At 36.2% G+C, this 20,539-nt stretch overlaps 1 protein-coding gene and 1 non-coding gene across 2 annotated transcripts in view; one reads left to right on the top strand and one right to left on the bottom strand.

Annotated features, from left to right (window-relative positions):
• The window catches only part of FOCAD (focadhesin), a 300,263-nt gene that overhangs the window by 193,003 nt on the left and 86,721 nt on the right, over positions 1-20,539 (bottom strand). The window contains 3 exon segments of the mRNA XM_036260660.1: positions 6,038-6,295; positions 15,409-15,611; positions 19,118-19,205. Coding sequence (XP_036116553.1) covers positions 6,038-6,295; positions 15,409-15,611; positions 19,118-19,205 — 549 coding nt within the window.
• Positions 18,168-18,301, top strand: LOC118630357. The gene has a single exon (XR_004959597.1). It is a non-coding gene; the product is annotated as a small nucleolar RNA SNORA42/SNORA80 family (small nucleolar RNA).

Genomic DNA, 20,539 nt, shown 5'->3' with positions numbered 1-20,539 from the left:
CTGGGAATAGTGGTATAACTCTCCTTATCTCTAAATCTCTTTATTGAAAGTACTGTACATTCTGGCTTCTTTTTGCTGTTGTGAAGAACAACCAGACTTCAGGAGGCAGAGCGACCTCAGGGGGTAGCAATTCATAGAACTTGGTGACAATAGAACAGAGTGCAAAGTGTCCAAAGACTCTTTGTGCAAGTTCTTTCACAGAATATATTTTCTCCTTTTCTCATAGCAGTAACTTACAGACCATTAAATTTCACACATTTCCTTTTCATTTTCCATGTTAAAATATGGCTTATGACCCAGAGCAGAACTATCACAGGATTCTGCCCTGCAAGTCAGCTTTTTACTATTTGATAATATATGACTTTTAAAGGACCAGAAAGTCATGGGCCATGAACCTAGCCACATAAGTGATTTCAAATGGCTCAAAAGTGTGTACACTTTTACAAATGGAAAAAATTAAGCCCTGAAAACATTAAAGGATAAAATAAAATTATCAAAGATTGCAACTGTTCCCATTAAGCAAGACCTTTAGCTAGACTTAACCACCAAAATGTAAAAACGAAGTAAAAGGCCACAGAGTTGTAAAATGCAAGTTAAAACAAAACAAAATAAAACAAAACACACACAAATCTCTCTCCACTTATAAAAAAGAGAAACAAGCAAGTATGAAGGGTTTGAAAGAAGCATTGAGTTTCACAGAGCTTAATTTGTTAAGCTCCTCGGTGAGGGTAAGGTTTTCAGGAAAGAACTTGTGGTTCTCTGAAGTCAAAGTTTATTAACTTTCCCTCTTTGGCACATTCCATTTTATAAGTCAGTCAAAAGAAACTGATATGCCTTACACATAGGATTTGGTGTTATTCCATTGAAGTAGACATACTGAGCTATTACAAGATTTTAAACCATCTCTGCCTATCTAAAAAATTGCTAATCTTTGTGGTTAATGTTCAATTCAGATAAAACACATTTTCTTAAGTTCTAAAACCACTAACAAGTATCTTTAATTTCCAAAAGAGAGTATAATCTTTGGTCAGGTTGTTCTCTCTGCATCTATTTATAAGACGTACTGGTGAGCATCTAATGATTCCTACAAGGTTTTTGTAAAGTCACACAACTATGTGAATACTTTTTATGTATTTAACATAGTAATTAAATATTTAATGCATTAATAATTACTAATTAGCTAACAATACACTTAATATAATACAGCTAAGCTAACAGATAGTAGAGGTTTCAAGAAGTAATATCTCTTTCTTCTCAAGGGGTCAGGGGCCAGGGCATATCGTGGGGGATAAGAGTGGAGGGCACCCCAGGTAGACAGTTCACCTGAAGCTGCCAGAAGAAACGTGGGTGGCAATTACTGGGAGCTAAGATCAGAGTTGGCAAAGAGCTACACATAAAATCCAAAATGGAAGAAAGGGATAGGAAGAAAGAAAGAAAAGGTAAGGTTTCTGGCTGAGACTCTGAGAAACCTGATACAATGATGTAATTGTATCAGGATGCAGGATGGGGTGAGGAAGTAAAAACTTCTGCTATCACCTGGTAAGTGAGTGTCAGAGGCTCACAGTGCAGCTCCGAGTTGGATGTGGTTCATAACAAGGGACAGGTCACTGTGCTGGGCTCTTATGAATGGGGAGATAGGAGGTCAATCAATTCTCACTGATTAACTAAGAGTTATTAACCTCTTCTTGCGGAGGTTATGTCAATCTCAGACATTTCCAAATTGTCCACAATCATGTTACACAGGTTGGTCAATCCCTGGCTAAGGGCTTGAAATATGATTTAATATTGCCCTTAAAAAGCTATAAATTAAAGTTCAGAAAATGTCCTCATTTAAGCCTGGGGTCCACATTATCCTTCAATTAAGTCAGCAGAACCTATGTTTAACATTCATTATCATTGATTTCACACCAGATGTAACCAGATCCTGGACAAATCAGGGGTAGGACATAGCTCTTTTCCTCTTAAGAGGAAAGAATAAGGCCAACTAGACATCATTGTACATGAGCCATGAAGCAATGTGCTTCGATTGTCATCAGGCTGAATGATTTACTTCAAATGTAATAACATAGCATTACTCAGTTATCAGACAGGCAGTGACTGTTATATAAACATAACCGAAAAGCATGTGAATATAGATGATACTCCATTTCTTACAAGCATAGACTATGATATGGAAACCTCTCTCTAAGCTAAATCAATGTGTTGAAAACTTTCAAGACCCATGGAAATTGACACAGGATGCTCATTCTTGGATTTCTCCCCAAAATACTCAGACATTCCCTCAAGGATGTAACAGGTACATAACTGTTACTGAGTACTCCTGGACCCGAGTTTGTATCTTCTGCAAATTAAGTCTCATGTCTGAGTAAGAAAACTGTGGGAATTATTAGTAACTACTGACAACATTTATAGATATAGAAAAAAAATTTTCTTACTATTTTTTTCAAATGTTGATTTATTGCTGTGGCTTTGGGTAACTATCTAGTTATTTTAACATCATCTGTATACAGTTAACTCTAAAATGGTACTCACAAGGTCATGTTCCCTTCAGAATACTTAGCTTCATAATCTTCCACAGCCCTAAATGTGGAAGAAGAACTTCTTATTTTCCTAATGGAAAATACATGCCACCGGGGAACCCAGTGAGAGACCGAGGATAACAACGCATTGGGGAAGGGGATTCAACTGCACGACAAAAAGTACCAGAATCACATGTTTTGTGAAACACATTTTCTTACCATCATTAACACTAATGGAACATTATAGTTGATATTGATAATTTGTATTACTATTAATTAGTATTACTAAAATAACTTCTATTAATAGTTAGGAATAATGATAACAGCAATCCCGTACTTCATGTACGGCACATCTCTATCAACATTTGTCACATAAAATGGAATACTTAGATAAGTATACTGCAGGCCAGCAAATTCTACTATAAAAGTTAGTGACCACTGACACAGAGGTGGAAGACAGCCTCTAAATTCCTACTCTTGCCTACCTATTTACTTAGCTTCTGCTTATTGTAGTCTACAATTTTTTCTTTATTATCAACTCCCCCATGAATTTGAACTAATGATTGCATATATATAATATAGCTTCTTTCTATAAGGGGAGAAAAAACAAACATATATGAAATATGAATACATTTCATGTAGTCTTGTTAACTTAAATAAAGAGATAATAATCCTCCAATAATAAATTACAACCCTAACTCATTTCAATAGAATCTACTTTAAGTACCTACTCACAATTAGAAAACTAGGTTTTTCAAAATATTCAGTCTTCCTTTTTGGCTGCTTTTCCTTGTAGCTAAAGGCCAGTGAAATGATATGATATGGTTACTTCATAAAAAAAGTGAGGAAAAAAAACACTGTCTCCTATTTCGGGGCACTTATTTTGTTCTTTTCAAAAACACTTAACTCCACTTTCAAGTTCTTATTAATGAAATTGCCTTGGCTTCTCCATGAATTTGTGTGATTGTATTTAAACATTTCACCCTAGCATTCATCTTAACAAGCACGATCACACTGGGTATTTTTTCTCATTTCTTTCAAAACTAAGACGTAATCAACAGAAGCATAACATATTGACATCAATTTATGGCATCTTACTAAATCTTAATTGAATAAATAAATGAACATTCTAGTGCTTGAATGGGCACTCTAGTGCTCCTCAACCTTTTCCATTTTAGGCTACCTGTGAGCTGACAGGTGGGTGACTAATTTTAGCACACCTGCAACTCATTTATTGCATCTTCGTGTCCTCAAAATTCTAAGAAGTTCTTCTCCACATTTTTTTCTTATTGTGCATACTACTACTTTAAGGGGAAAAAAAAACCCAGGAACCTATGTTTTCCTTTGGGGATTCAACCCTCCCTCATTCCACATGATCCTGGTGGCATACATATGTCAGGACCCTGACACTTCACCCACCTCCATTCTACCAAGGATAATCAGTTAAAGTGCCCCATTGTCCTGCCAATGGTTGAGCCAGTGTGGGAACATAACCCAAGCAAAGCCAATCCAAACCCTCTACAACTCTCTTCCTTTTGACTGTTCATATTATGTTTTAAAGCTTTGGGCTTCCAGCCAAGTCGCAGAGGAAGGAAAGAAACTGTGCAACGAATACACTGTCTGGGCCATGGTTGTTTTAATTTTAGAGTGAATAAAAAAAGTGTAGGTCAGACGGGTTTCTGTTACTTTTAACCAAAAGCATCACTCTAGAATTCCAAAGACTCAATGCATTTCCTGAGTATCAATACCCTTACATATTGTATGCAATACATGGTTTACATCAGTGGCACACACGGATCAGGTAGCCTACTGTATGACTTCTTTAGATAATCTCCAGACATTATCTGGGCAATAACTATTTTAAAGAGATGAATACTGAAAGCACACATTTGGTAGAAGGAAGATCATTAGGGAAGGTGAAGGGAGAAATAAAATAAGAAGCAAGTTGAAACGAGTCTCATTATACATACACCATGAGGCAAAGTTGCTCTGAGTACCTTACAGACCCACTTGCAGAGTCACACCAGAAGTGGTCTGGTCACAAGGAAAACTCATCGAGAAAGAGCAGCAGTTATTTCCTTGACAATGAGGAATGAGCATGACAAGTTGGAGACAAAAAGGAATTCCAAACATATTAACTTCCTATCTTATTTATCCACCTTCACCACCAAATTTTTTCCTATAGGAACACATAATTTTTCTTAAAGAGATGGACTTTTTCCTCACCATGTTTGAAAATACAAGCACAGATATCAATAAACAGAAAATAATAAAAATACCATACCACCAACCAGAAAGAATATATGCTCCCCTATGTTCATAGCAGCGCTATTTACAATAGCTAAGATATGGAAACAGCCCAAATGTCTGTCAGTAGACGAATGGATAAAAAAGCTGTGGTACATATACACAATGGAATACTATGCTGCTATAAGAAAAAGACATCTCTTACCCTTTGAGATGACATGGGGGGACCTGTAAAGTATTATGCTAAGCAAAATAAGCCTGTCAGAGAAGACAAGTATCACGTGATCTCACTTATATGTGGAATATAATGAACAAAATAAGCTGATGAACAAAGTAGATCCAGAGACATGGAACGAGGGAACAGACTGACAAACCTCAGGGGAAAAAGGGTGGGGGTGGGGGCAGGAAAAGATAAACCACAGAACTGATATGCATATATGCACAACCAATGGACATAGACAATAGTACAGTGAAGTGGGGTGGCGCGGAGGGAGAAGGGAGGAGGGTGTCAATGGGGAAAAAAGGAGGACATCTATAATACTTTCTAAAATAAAGATAAGTTTAAAAATATACATCATACCTACTTGGTTAGAAAATCCCCTCAAAGGAAATGCATTCTACAGATGCTATTCAATGGGGAAACAAATATACAGTACTATGAGAAATATATGGTTAAGAGGTGTGTGTTTGTGTGTGGGGGGGTCTTATTAATGTCTGACTGCTTTCTTATTACCCTGCAATTTCCGTGCAGATAGCAAGAATGACTATCCTCACATTGCAGTATGTTGATCAATATCATAGATAGCAAGGACCCAATATTTTTTAGTTTATTAAATGACTGAATAAAGATAAGATCGATTTGTGAAAAGAATAGATTAATGCCTATCCTATAGGCACCTTTAAACTCAATTATTTGGCATCTTAAAAGATTAAAATTAGAACTAAGGGATACACATCTTAAATAGGCTGCAAGAGTTAAGAAAAGAACTATAAATTAGCAAATCCACCAATAAACAAAAATATCAGAATAGCATCATGTACAGATTACCTTGCAAAGTGTGCTTTCATTAAAAAAAAAACACTTGCATCATTATATATATATGTAACTCGGAGTAAGGAGAAAAAACAACAAATTGGGATGATAAGGAATGATTAAAAAAAAAAAATCAACCCATAATTTAAAGCTGATAAAAATCATCCACAAAGAACAATCTACATTTTGAATAATTACGCTTTACCCCCATTACTGTTCCGTTATTTTTTTTCTTTACCTGAGAGGAATCTGCTTGTGCTAATTCTGTAGTGACCTTCAGTATTTGGCGAAGATTTTGTCCTTTATCTTCAACAAGGAGGTGAACCAGCAGAAGAAACACGTGCACAGGGATCACTGTAGTAATAGGGAGCAAGGACTCGACTGAAGCCAACCAGTCACTCGCTGCAGACTCTTCTCGCAATACTTCAAGGATCCTCCAGGTTGTAAATATTGAGCCATATGTGCTGGTAATGGGGAACGCAAGCTTGCAGGACAGCTGAAAAAAATAAATGCAAAAAAGGCATGAATAAAATAAGATAAATATATTGATCAGAAAGATATTTCTGACATTCATTTACATTTTATATTTCATTATAAGAAATCAACCCTTCCAACAAAATGAATACAGAATTTTCAATGCCTGTCCCAAACCTCTCTGCACATATTTGAGCTAACAGAACTACACAAAGAAAAAACAGTTAGTATAAGGAACTCTGAAACAGTGTATCACTACTTTTCCTCTTATTTACCATTTGCTCCCAGTTAAAGCAGGAAAAAAAAAAAATGGATCAATAAGTAAGATCTAGAGGCAACACCTTTTGGAAAGACCATTATCACTAAGAAAGTATTCACCAATGAGAGCAGATAGAAACACACACACACACACAAACACACACACACACACACACACACACACACTGCACTTCCCTGGTAAGAGGCAACACTAGGCAGATGGCAGACCTGTACTGAGGAGAATTCATTTTTATAAGACAGTATGTTGATAGAAACAGAGTTTGTTCAGCGGGAGCCTGGGAATTCATTAATAATTGTGACTAACTTCTGGAATAAAAAATAGCCTGACAGCTCAAAACTGATATGATATCCAAAAATATTATGCTTAAGTCAATCTGAAATGGCTCCTCACAGAAATAAAACAGTGCAGTCAGGGATGGAAAAAGGACAGAATTCTGCCAAGGTGAGCTGTGTGTCGGGATCGCTCAGCAGAAGCCATAGATATTAAAGATGTGTTACATATAAACTGCTTATAAATTTTTTTAATTAATTAAGAATATAGTTAGATACAATTAGAAATCTCTAGATTATAACTGTCCCATTATTGGGGACTGACTTCTATAAATAAGAATAATAACTGAAAGGATGGAAAGTAAAAGTTAAGCTATATAAAATTTTTAAATAAAAGATAAAGGGATAAAACCAAACCAAATAGACACATAGACATGGACAACAGAATGGTGATAGCCAGAGGGAACGGGAGGGGTGGTGGAAGTGGGCAAAGCAGAAATAGTGGGAAGAGAAAGAGACTTGGCTTGGGGCAATAAGCACACGATGCATTATACAGATGATGTTTTATTGAGTTGTACAATTGTAACCTAAATGGTTTTGCTAACCAATATTACCCCAATGAATTCAGTTTAAATATAAGTTTATTGAGATATAACTCACTAACATAAAATCTATCCTTTTAAAGTTGACAACTCAGTGGATTTTGCTAATTCATATAGTCCTGTAACCATTATCAATATCTAATTTTAGAACATTTTCATCATCCCAAAAAGGAAACACCATACCCATTAACAATCACTCTTCACTCACACTGATCCCCCACCCTCTGGCAACCACTAATCCACTTTTAGTTTCTCTACTGGCTATTTTGTATAATAGGAATCACACAAAATGTGGTCTTTTTTGACTGACTTTTCATTTGGCATGTTTTCATCCATGTTGTATGTAACTGGTATCAATACTTCATTTCATTGTCAAATATATTACATTGTGTGGATGCACCATTTTTATTTTTATATATTTTTATTTATTTATTTATTATTTTCTTATTTTATATCTTTTTTTTTTTTTTTATCCTCACCCGAGGACATTTTTCCATTTTTTGTTCAGGTAGAGTGGGAGGGAGAGAGAGGAACAGAGAGAAAGAGAGAAACATCGATGTGAAAGGGACACATCGAGTGGCTGCCACCCGCACAACCGACCAGGGCCGGGGACAAACTGCAACCGAGGTACATGCCCTTACGGGAACCGAACCCGGGTCTCTCAGGACCGCAGGCCGACGCTCTAACCACTGAACCAAACCAGCCAGGGCATTTTATTTATTTTTTAAATGATAGTTATTTTTCTGTATATTTTTATTATATTTTAAATCCTTACCTGAGGATATTCTATTTATCTTCAGATAGAGTGGGAGGGAGAGAAAGAGAGAAACATTGACGTGAGAGAGACACATTGACTGGTTGCCTCCTGCATGACTCTGCCCAAGGCTGGGGACAAACCGCAACTGAGGTCCCTGCCCTTGGCTCGAATCGAACCCATGACTCATTAGTCTGTGGGCCAATGCTCTATCGCTGAGCCAAACCGGCCATGGTGTACCATTTTTTTAACCCATTCATCAAGTAATGGATATTAGGTTTTTTCCACTTGTTGTCTATTATAAATAATGCTGCTATGGCTATTCCTATAAAAGTTTTTGTAAGGACATAGGTCTTCAATTGCTTGAATGTATGCTTAAGAGTAGAGATAATATAAAAACAAATGAGGGTGCGGCTGGTGTGGCTCAGTGGTTGAGCATTGACCCATGCACCAAGAAGTCACCAGTTTGATTCCCAGTCAGTGCACATGCCCAGGTTGTGGGCCTGATCCCCAGTGGGGGGCATGCAGGAGGCGGCCAATCATTGTTCTCTCACATCAATGTTTCTAACTCTCTCTCCCTCTCACTTCCTTTCTCAGTAAAATCAATAAAGAAAAAAACAAAAAAATAAATGAAGAAGCTCCATCTTTACTGATATAAAAAGATCTTACACATGAAAATCAAGATACAGATACAAATAGAATGCCTAGAATGCTGCCAATTATATTTTTAAGGGTGGAGGGGGATACTATATATTTGTATTTGTATTTGCTTGTATATTCAAAGTATGTAGATAAATAAACAAGCAATTAATATACACTAATTTTCATTTTCTATTGGAGAGGGTGTGAACTGGACAACTGAAATCAGGGGTGAAAAGGAGATACTCATTGAATATCATTTTATAATCTTTGAACCATTTCTATATTTTATAATTTATTAAAATTATATTTTTAAATTAAATATCTAAATTTATTATAGCTCTATTTCTCTCTAAAAATACTTTTACACCCAAAATGAAATTCATTAAAGACTAGAGTCAATTTCTTTAGACTAATAACACAGCATTGGACTTGAGATTTAAAAGACGAGGGCTCAGAGAAGCCATGGCAACTACTAGCTGTTACACAATTTTCCTGAGCCTTACTTTTTTCATGACTACCTTCCTGCCAAGATTACTAAGGTAGGTAATGAGACAATATGCATAAAGCACCTAGAGCAGTGTCTAAAGTGGCAAAATACAGGAAAATATCACCACTGTCATCTTTAGGAGAGAAAAATAAAACTGGTAGATAAGACTATAAAAGAAAATAATTGGAAATCACCATCAATGATAAATTAAGTCAAAAGCAGACATGTAACAGTAAAATACTGAAACAGAAAAGCAATCCTATTTTTCTTGAATTATTATGTCCAAGTTTAGGCTCTGTTTTTTGTTTGTTTGCCTAAAGTCAGAGGAGGAGGAGAAAAGCACAGTGTTGAATAAGATATCACAGGACAGTCTCCCTGGCCCAGTGAGGGATGGGTACAGTTCACGGGCACAGTCCCAGGGCAAGGATGCAATCCAGGATTCTCTCTCAGCACCAGCTACCAAATCCTGGCCCCCCAGCCTGTGGTGGACCTGTGAATGTGCTGGTAGGCTGTTTTAGAAGGAAAAGTGGGTGTTTGAAAATAAGAGAGGCTTATGTTAGGCAAATTAAATCTCAATAAAAAATAAAAGAGAGAAAACCATACCAAAAAATAGCATTTCAATAAATATTAAATGGTTGTAAAACATCCTTTACAGATGTAAGAGAATTGAAAATCATTATTTTAAAAAATATTTTAATAAAAATGTTCAGGTGTATTAAATATTAACAATAAGACAGACATCTATAGCAATATTTCTTTGTCTAAAGAGATCTGAAAAAGAAATTGTAGGTATAGGTGAACAATATAGATTTTCACTAACTTTAAAGAAGAATAGTCATCTATCATAGCAAGTAAACAGGCTTAACAAGAGTGGAGCCAGGAGTTGATCAGGAGAGGGGGCTATGGAAAATCAAACCTGGAGATTTTTATAAGTAGGACAGGTTTTGTTAGAAGGGATTACACAAAAGACCCTGAATAGCCAAAGCAATCCTGACAAAAAAGAATGAAGCAGGAGGTATCACATTACCCAACTTCAAATTATACTACAATGCTACGATAATCAAAACAGTTCAGCATTGGCAAAAATGTAGACACACAGGCCAATGGAATTGAGAGCCCAGAAATAAAACCATATGTATATGGGCAAATAATTTTTGACAAAGAAGCCAAAAATACACAATGGAGAAAAAAAATCCTATTTAATAAGTGATGCTGGGATAACTGGAAAGCCACATGCAAAAGAATGAAATAGATTATAGTTTGTCCCCATGTACAAAAATTAATTCAAAATGTATCAAAAACCTAAATAGAAGATCCAAAACAATAAATTACACAGAAGAAAACATAATATTAAACTTATAGACCTTGGTTGTGGAGAACATTTTATGAATTTGACCCTATGGCAAGGGAAGTAAAGGCAAAAATAAATGAAGGAACTATCAAACTAAAAAGCTTTTGAACATCAACCAAGTGAGAGATGCTATTTTCAAACAACAGCTCTGACAAGGGGCTAATATCCAAAATATACAAGAACTTATACAACTCAACACCAAACAATTGACTTAAAATATGGGCAAAGGACCTGAACAGACACTTCTCCCAAGAAGACATACAAAAGGCCAACAGGTATATGAATAAATGCAAAGCTTCACCAGCTATTAGGGAAATGCAAATCAAAACTACAATGAGATACCACCTCACACCTGTTAGAATGGCTATTATAAATAAGACAATAGCAAGTGTTAGAGAGATTGTGAAGAAGAAGGAACCCTCATTCACTGCTGGTACAGTCACTACGGAAACCAGTATGGCAGTTCCTCCAAAAATTAATAGTTACCATATGACCCAGCAATCACTCTGTGGGTATCTATCCCTTCCCAAATGAAAAACATTTCTTCACAAGGATATATACACCCCTATTGTAATTGCAGTATTATTCACAGTGGCCAAGACATGGAGATAACCAAAGTGTCCTTCCATAGATGACTGGATAAAGAAGATGTGATATATATATATATATACACACAGACACACACACACACAATGGAATACTACTCAGCCATAACAAAAGATGAAATACTGCCATTGTAACAACATGGCTGGGCCTTGAGAATATTATACTAAATGAAATCAATCAATCAAAAATGAGAATCATATGATTTCACTCCTATGTGCTACATAAAACTGAAACTCATAGACCCAGACTATAGTATGGTGGTTACCAGAGGGAAGGGGGTTCCGGGCAGTATAGGGTAAAGGGGGCAAAAGACAAGGTGATGGAAAATGATTTGACTTTGGGTGGTAGACACAAAATGCAATATACAGATCATGTATCAAAAAAAAGGCACACTTGAAACCTATATGATCTTATTAACCAATATCACTCCAAAAATTTAATAAAAATGTAAATAAATACATAGTAAATAAATAAAGGGGGGAGGGGTTTAATCATTCACCAGACCAGAAACAAAAGAGTGAATTAGATAAAGCCTAAAGAGGGTCTACATCTTCTGCTATCTACCTCTATGAAGATTCTAGTCAGCAGCTGAGAAGCTTGGGAGTGGCTGATCATCATCAAAAGATAACCCACACCATCCTCAGTATCCATACTAATCAGAAGATAATGATAGAAGAATAAGATCTAGGACTTACTAATTCCTTTAAGTTCCAAACACAAGCTTTTAAAAAAACAATTTACTTCAACTTACTACTATTCACTTTTTCCTATAAATCTGAAACTCTTATTTACTAATAAATAAATTTTTAAAAAAATATTTTTTTAATTAATTTTAGAGAGAAAGGGAAAGGGAGAAAGAGAACATCAATTGGCTGCCTCCTACACACTCCGCTCTGGGGATCAGGCCACAACCTGCGCATGTGTCCTGGCCTGGGATCGAACTGGTGACCTCTTTGTACATGGGGTGATGCTAAACCACTGAGCCACACCAGCCAGGCCTAATTAATAATTCTTTGTATTAAATTATCCTTTGTGCAAATTAACAGTGTGGTTACTCTCTCCTGACTGGATCCTGCCTCATACACTGGTGCATTCTCCCTCTATGTCCCACACCCAACCACATTCTCAGGGGGCAAGGGCAGCAAGATTTTAAGCACTTTCAAATTTACAAGTGTTTGCTTTTTTTTAGCCTAGGAGAACACAAACAGGTGGTTTTAAATATCACATTTAAAAGTCTAATAAAAAAGGATTCTGTTTTCCATACAACACTAAAAAATATTAATATTAGATTATATTAATCTTTTCCTTTAAATAAATAAAAACCTGGTTTGATATCTTTTTTAAAAATCCTCACCCAAGGATATATCTTTTATTCCCATTCATCTTCAGATAGAGAGGGAGGGAAGAAAGGGGAGAGATAGGGGTAGCAGAGAAAGAGAGAAACATCTATGTGAGAGAGACAGATCGATTGGTTGCCTCCCACACAATCCTGACCAGGACTGGGGACCAAACCACAACCAAAATATGTGCCCTTGACTTGACTTGAACCCACAACTCTTAAGTCTCATGGCTGATGCTCCAACCATGGAGCCAAATGGACCAGGGATGGCTTGATATCTTAATTTTTTTAATTCTTAAGAGTTGAAAAAAGGTAAAATGTGGTTTATTTCATGGTCAACCATATTTCAGAAGCAGGAGAGGTAATAAAGAATTGCATGTCTCAGGACATTTGCCCTTGCTTCCATTCACCAGAAGAACTGAGCTTCTAAAATACTGTTCTAGTTCTTAATCAAACACTCTAAGTCAGTCTCCAATCTAAAATAAACTAATAAAAATAAACACAACAGAGGTCTTTATACAAAGGTCTTTCTGTAATAAATCAAGATGGTTAAATATCTATCAGAAGCACATATTCCTCACTGAACAGAAATTTACTGACTGTCTACCATGTGCTAATCAATGGGTCAGATATAAAGGATGCAAAGATAAACCAGGATGTTATCTATTCTTTAAGTATGTGGAAAATTGGAAAATAAATTAAAAACTGGCAAAAATATTTTTAATTTTCTCATCTATGGTGAACTGAAATAGATAAAGCAGAAACACTTAGGGTGGAAAAAACACAAAAATTTCAAGAATTGTTGCAATTTAAATGTTTGACATGCTTAGAAAATAAAGGCAAAGTATGAAAACGGCCACGATTCTTTCCTTCAGTGAGCTCGTACTGTAGTTGGAGGTGCAAATATGCAACCTGCCAAATTAAGATAAAACATTACTGAGTCAAGTCCTAGGGATGCAAATAAGAGTGATTAATTCTAACTCAAGGAGGCTGAGAACATTTGGCTGGGTATTGAAGGATGAATAAATCAAGTAAGGGGGACAAAAAAAACAAACAAAACAAAGACAAAAAACAAAAAAAAACACAAAGATCCTAGAAACAACTTGGAGAGTTGGGGGCATGTAAAATTTATAGATATGTTTGGAATATAGAATCCATGACAGGAACAAAAGAAAAGCCAAAAGTAAATGGTGGCTTAAGTTTTAAAAAGTGTGATCAGCCCTGGCCAGGTAGCTCAGTTGTTGGAGTTTTGGCCCATGCGGCAAAAAGATGTTGGATTCAATCCCCAGTCAGAAAAAGTACAGAAGGCAATCAATCTCAATGTTTCTGTCACACTAAAGTTCCTCTCTCTCTAAAAATCAATTTTAAAAAGGTAGTAAGAGGGAGTTATTCTATATCTACTCAAAGCCTCAAAGCAGCACACTGTCATCAGGAGGTGTGTATAGCACTGCCAGTATTCCTTCCTCCTCCCTCTTACCCAGCAGCTGAAGAGAAAGCTTCACTATTAGTGTTGATAAATAAGATGCACACACTCGAATAGTATGCTGAGTGCTCAAGTAGTAGAATCCTCAGTAAATATCACTTATTATTTAAATGAGTAGAACTCTTAAATGTGGTATATCCTGCCTTGGCCCACGCTTCATTCAGAATCCAATCCTTGATCTGCATGGACAAATCAAGAAGGAAGATAAAAACCTACTAGAAAATTTTAGTCACATTTTGTACTCCTATTGGGAGAGATGCAAAAACTTCCTTCTCTTAATGCAAATCAGTTACATAGTTTAAGTTTTAAAATTTTAAACAAAGAGGATTTAGAAAGCTGCAGGATACATTCAATTTGCCTATAGGCTAGTTTCTGCTGCAAGCTCAAACAAAAAGTAACAATGCCTGGATTTCTGCTGCTAGAACATTGAACAATACATGATTAGAGGCATATGTTTTGCAGATGAAACAACTATGGCACTGGCTTGCATTTATGTAATCCCTCTCTCCATGGAGACATAAGATGCTTCACCAGTTTTATCTTACTTTGTCCTCATTCAATTCTCATGAGTAGTAGTTGGGAAGTAAGTTTCACTGAAAGCAATACTGAAATTACAAAAGATAAAATATCTGATAAATACAGGCCTAAAACCCAGCCATTATCCAGACATTCTCAATACAATAATGCACAAAGGAACAGGGACAGTGAGACTGGCAGAGCAGAATGGGAATGCCTAGCAGGCAGACAGGAGTGGAGTGTGACAGGCCTGCCATCCTCCAATTGAAGGCAGCAGAGCAGAGGCACTCACAGGAGACACCAACACCCAGGATGCCAGGGAATGTGGCCTAAGGTGCCATATTGAAAAATGAAGTCTTAGTTCTTACAGATCCCAGAACATCTAGGCATTCAAGGGGGCTTCCCACCTTGAACTGTCCCAGATGCAGCCACATGCTGCACTTACTAAACAGCATGACCAGAAGGAAAGGAGTCTGTGCCCACATAAGTGGGAGAAGCACCAAGTGAAACAGAATTAGTCCCCTTTCTGCAGGATTCCTCAGGACCCTTAACTACTAATGGACACTGGAAACTCAAAGAGGAAACGAGTTATACAGCATTTCCAAAACATTTCACAGCAGGACCACCCTCCCCTCACTGTCCAGAAAAACATCTACACAACTGCCCCATAATATAGTAAAGTTCACAAAGATAGTGTTTAAACCCAAACACACACTCCACAGGGAGGTGAGGTTCTCTGCAGAGACATAAATCCCACATTACCACTTTCACCCTTATTTCAGGGAGGCGAGGCTGAACTCCATTACCTGTTGACAGTTGTCTCTGTAGCTCTCCTGCTGTACCATTTCCAAAAGTTTCAGAGCCAACTGCTGCCTCGAGGGAACATCTTCATCTATGGATATGCAGTTGTCCAAGGCAGTAAAAGATAATATCTGCAGAACTGGCATTACTAGCAGCAAGGATGACTTTGGAATTTTTTGACACTCAGCAAAAGAGAGGAGCTTCAAAGCTATTCATCAAAACAACAATTGATGTTTTTAAAAAATTAATACCACAGTTAAGCAAAATGCTATTTTGTTTAAGGGTGATATGCTAGAACTTTTCTTACCCCTTTACAACTGTGTCAGAGATATAACTAAGATGATAAATGTTCTTTTTAGAAATAAAATATAAAAATGAACTAGTATCTAAAACAAATTAGTTATGTTTATAACTGAAAACCTGATGATACCCTTAGAAAAAATACATACTGTATATCATATGGTATAAATCAACTCTTTTTTTGGTCAATGCAAATTTCTTAAAAATACAAATCCACTTTTGTCCTTGTTCTGTCAGTCAGATCCTTCTACTGCCATCAACAAACAGAGCGTAGAGACCACAGAGTTGCTGCTCAGTGGATAGCGAGACCAATGAGTGCGCTTGGGGCACAAACCCCGCTGAGAACTGTAGGAAGAGATCAGTAAATAAACAGGGTGAAGCAGGACTAGCTTTCCGTTTTTGTCTTTTTAAATTTATCGTTATTGTTGAAAGTATTACAGATGTCCCCTTTTTATTCCTACATTGACTCCATCCTCCCCATTCCCACACCCATAACTTTTTATTTTAATTGCTAAGAAGCAGATCAGGAAAGTCTCAAAGTACATAACAGTCAAACATAGTTTTACAGATGATCCTTTTTCTAACATGGACACTCAACTTACACACCAGAACTATACATGCCAATGTACAATGACTTAGTTTCATGTATAGTCTCCCCTAGACTAATTACAGAAAGAGTTAAGGCTTAAATGTGCTTCTTTCATGGTTATTGAATGAACCCTGATTTACTCAATAATGTTATTCATAGACATTCATAGGCTTCCCAGCTAGATTATCAAAGCAATTAACTGATCTTTTCACAACACCAAAGACAAAAATTCCACAAGCCTTAAATCATGTCAAGGAGTTGCCAGTATTTTATTATTAAATCATCTGAAAGTCAAACCTGAACATAGTATGAAGTACAAATATTTGTTTCTCTAACATTATTAATTTATATTCTTGCTTAAATATTACTCTTAATCCATAGCTGTCCCTAAGATATCATGAAAATTCATTATCTTTAACAAAGCAAGAAATGCAAATAATACAAATATGTATATATTCTAAATCTTCCAGGCATTTTTATAAATTGCTATTTATAATCAAGGCTAAAGTTAATAATTAATAAGCATAATATTGTATTAACACTAAGCATTTTTCAAATTTGAAATAGTCAACATACTCATGGTTATTCTATTTTTTTGAACACTTGTCCCCAGTATAATAAATAACAGTTCTTCCCTATTTTTCAAAAGACATCCTTGCTCAGTAGTTTTCAATATGATTTATTTCATCCAACTAAGGTAACTTCAAATCAGAGACACTGATTTAAAAAACAAAAAGTCTGCTATCCAACAAATAATAGAAGTACTGGAGTGTATGAACCGATAGCATTCTATTATACATGAACCATGACAAAAGAGTGTAGCTTCAGAATTTAAAATGTGATTTCTCTACAGCTTTGCAATTCCTTTTTGTAAAAAAAAAAAAAATTCCATTTATACAGAATATCCACAAAGGACAAATTCATAGAGACAGGAAGTACATTAGTGTTTGTCTGGGGCTAAGAGTGGGAATGAGGATTAACTGTAAGAGGGCACAAAATATTTGCAGGGGATGGGGAGGTGATGGAAATGTTCTAAAACTAGATTGTGGCTCTGGTTGCATAATTCTGCAAATTTAGTAAAAAGATACTTTATTATACACTTAAACATGGTAAAATTTATGGTAAATAACATCTCAGTAAAGCTGTTTTTAAAAATCTATGGCAATCAGAAGTAGCAGCATTAGCAAATTATACATGTGGGAGGATGTTACATGCACTCTTATAAGGAAACAAAAGCAAAACTAATTCAGAAAAGAACTGGGGAGGAGAACACAAATGAACATAAGGCCAATAGGCAAGAGCAGGGTAGAAATCAAAGCCAAAGAGCCAAACATCCTCCTCCATGTGCTAAAGCCATTTCCAAGATGGACTGTGAGTGCAAAAGCAAATCACCCTCAAAATCATGATGAAATAAAATGCCCAGAATAGCCCTGGCCACTTTTTCTCAGTGGTTAGGGCGTTGGCCCACAGACCAGAAAGTCAGGGGTTTAATTCTGGTCAAGGGCGCATACCTTGGCTACAGTTAAGTCCTGGCCCCGGTTGAGGTTGTGCAGGAGGCAATCAGTCAATGTGCCTCTCTCATATCGATCCTTCTCTCTCTCTATCTCTCCCTCCCACTCTATTTAAAAATAAACAGAAAAGGATCCTTGGGTAATGACTTAAAAAATAAATAAATAAAATGCCCAGAATAATAAATTACACATTTGGTATTGACCTCAAGCACATTGTTTTCAATGAGGATGGGAATGCATCAATGTGCCATGGCAATACACAATCTAATGTAGTCAGAGCTTCCATTACCACTTGTATTATTCTGGACCAATAAAGCTGGGCAACATTAATGTAAAAGTGGCATTTAAAGGAGTAATTTCTCACACATGTGTTTGGGTTTATGTCAGCCCTGTCCCCCTGGGTCTCTCAGAGTGCCCCATGCCAGAGCAAACTGTGACTTTGAACTACTGCCTGGCTTCTGTCTGTAGGCTGCAGGCACTAAAGTGGTTTGCACAGTGAAAAAAATAAAAATAGAAATTAAAGGTGTATCTTCTCTGGTTGAGGGTGATAAGGGGGTAAAAGAATTGAGCAGAAAAAGGGAGAGAATTCACAGACATGGACAACAGTATGGTGATAGGGGAGACAAAAAGAAGAGGGCATAAAGGGGATAAATAGTGTTGGAAAAATTAAATTAAATTAAAATTAAATATGATTAAGGCTAAAAATAAAAACAAAAAAGATGTGACTTATTCGCTACTCTGCTAGACCCAGCACCGTGACTATTTACATATTATTCTTAAATAACACACTTTTGCCTCCCTTTAGCTCCATTCCTTTCTTTTCTTTAAATCATGCTGTTCAGAAGAGTATTATCTTTCATTTGTTCTAGCTGGGTTAATCAATTACCATAAATTAAATCTTGTCCATTGTGGCAAGAATTTTGAATAGTAAGGTCTATAGTTTTAAAAGCAAATAGAAATGCTAAACTAGTTTTTTTGTTTCAAGAGTTGTATGACATTGATTCTGAGTGTGTTGTACAACTAAATAGTGGATATGCCCTTCGATATATTTACAATGTCGTTGTTATATGATTTAGAGTATAATGTCCTAATACACAGCCAGAAACTTAGTAAGTTATGTATATGGAACCTTGTACAAAGTAATACTTTGTTTGAAAAAAAAATTCTATTTGATAATAATTAAGAATATTGAAGAACAGAAACTCAAAATATACAGGACTTTATAGCTTAACAGGATATATATATATATACGTCAAGGGACTCCTGCCAACACTCCCGTTATATTTACTTTTTACTGTAATTAGTGTCATTTACCTAGACTCAAGATTGGCTTCTGCTGACTTGCTGGAGTCTGTAGAAGTAGTGAAGCCATTCCAATTATGACCGGTTCAATGGGAAAATCCTAAAGACAAGAAGAAAACACAAAAGTTGTTAAGAAGTTTCCAGAGCCATGGTTTATAACACGTATTCAGAAAAAGTATATTCAACATGAAAGATTATAAACTTGTTACAGCTGTGCCTCCATTATCTCTGGGCTCTGTGTGCAGATGCAAATAACTGTATTCACAGATTCAACCAAGTGCAAATCAAAAATATCTTGTTTTAAGTGTTGCATTATTGCTGACATGAACTATGTAGTTAGACCTATGTGTTGTGTCCTCTTCCAACCATATTGTCTGACAAAGTCCGGATATGGAGAAGAAAGCTTCAAGGAATGAATCTTCTAGGAATAGCATGGGGGTGGGATTAATTGCTATTATGGGAATTATAATATTGGGAATTATTATTCTACTATAACACTAACCTGGGAATAACAAATAAGATATTTGAAATCATGCCTCTTCCATTAAATTCTGAAAAAAACTCCAGCTTCCCCTGAAACAGTCACCACTGCATGTCCAGACTGTCTTAATAATTTACTAATTCAATTGGAAAAAATTTCCCCCCAAAGTCTCTAAAAAGCAATTCATGGATGAATTGTGACAGGTAGAACTAATAGAGGCACCTTATACTCCGGTGCCTCCTCCCCAGATAGAATAAGAATAGTTAACAAGGACGGACTACATGTTCCTTATGCAAGCTTGCCTTCATGGAAGGATTGGCACGCCAAGGTCCCCCTTGGTGTTTACGAACAAAGGAACAAAAAAATCTCAATCATTGCAATTGAATAGGTTTTGTAAGAAATGTTGTCCTGAGTTAGTTAGGGAGGTAAATCAAAAACTAGTTGATCTAAAAACCCAAAGCTAGATTTTAAATAAAGGTCAACTATTAATCTCAGACAAAGGGCCTATAGAAAACTCTGCCTCACCATACAGGTTATTGTACTCACTTCTTAGAATCTATAAACACAAAAATGTTATAAATTAATTCTGACAAAAATGAAACTAACATCCTGGTACTATGGAATAAAACTCCCTGCTTCTTTAATCTCAAATGTTAAACTCATGCCAAAATATATAGATTTATATAAGCACATAGAAACTTGTAATAAATCGTAACAGTGTCACACTTCCTCTTGAGCCGTGTAGTCATCTGTCTCCCAGCACCAATGCCTGATCGCCTTCAGCACCCCTGGATCCTGCTGCAGCTGGACTGCGGCACCTATGCATCTGGACTGAACAGGTACAGACTTTTTATTCTTGTCATTATTCTCTATTATTTTCTAAATAATACAGTAAAAAATCTATTTATTTTTTTTATGTTTTACAGTGTAATACAGCATTACACTGTATTAAG

The sequence above is a fragment of the Molossus molossus genome, unplaced genomic scaffold, assembly GCF_014108415.1.
Source record: "Molossus molossus isolate mMolMol1 unplaced genomic scaffold, mMolMol1.p scaffold_m16_p_14, whole genome shotgun sequence".
NCBI lineage: Eukaryota > Metazoa > Chordata > Mammalia > Chiroptera > Molossidae > Molossus > Molossus molossus.
This window is presented reverse-complemented; position numbering and strand designations above follow the sequence as displayed.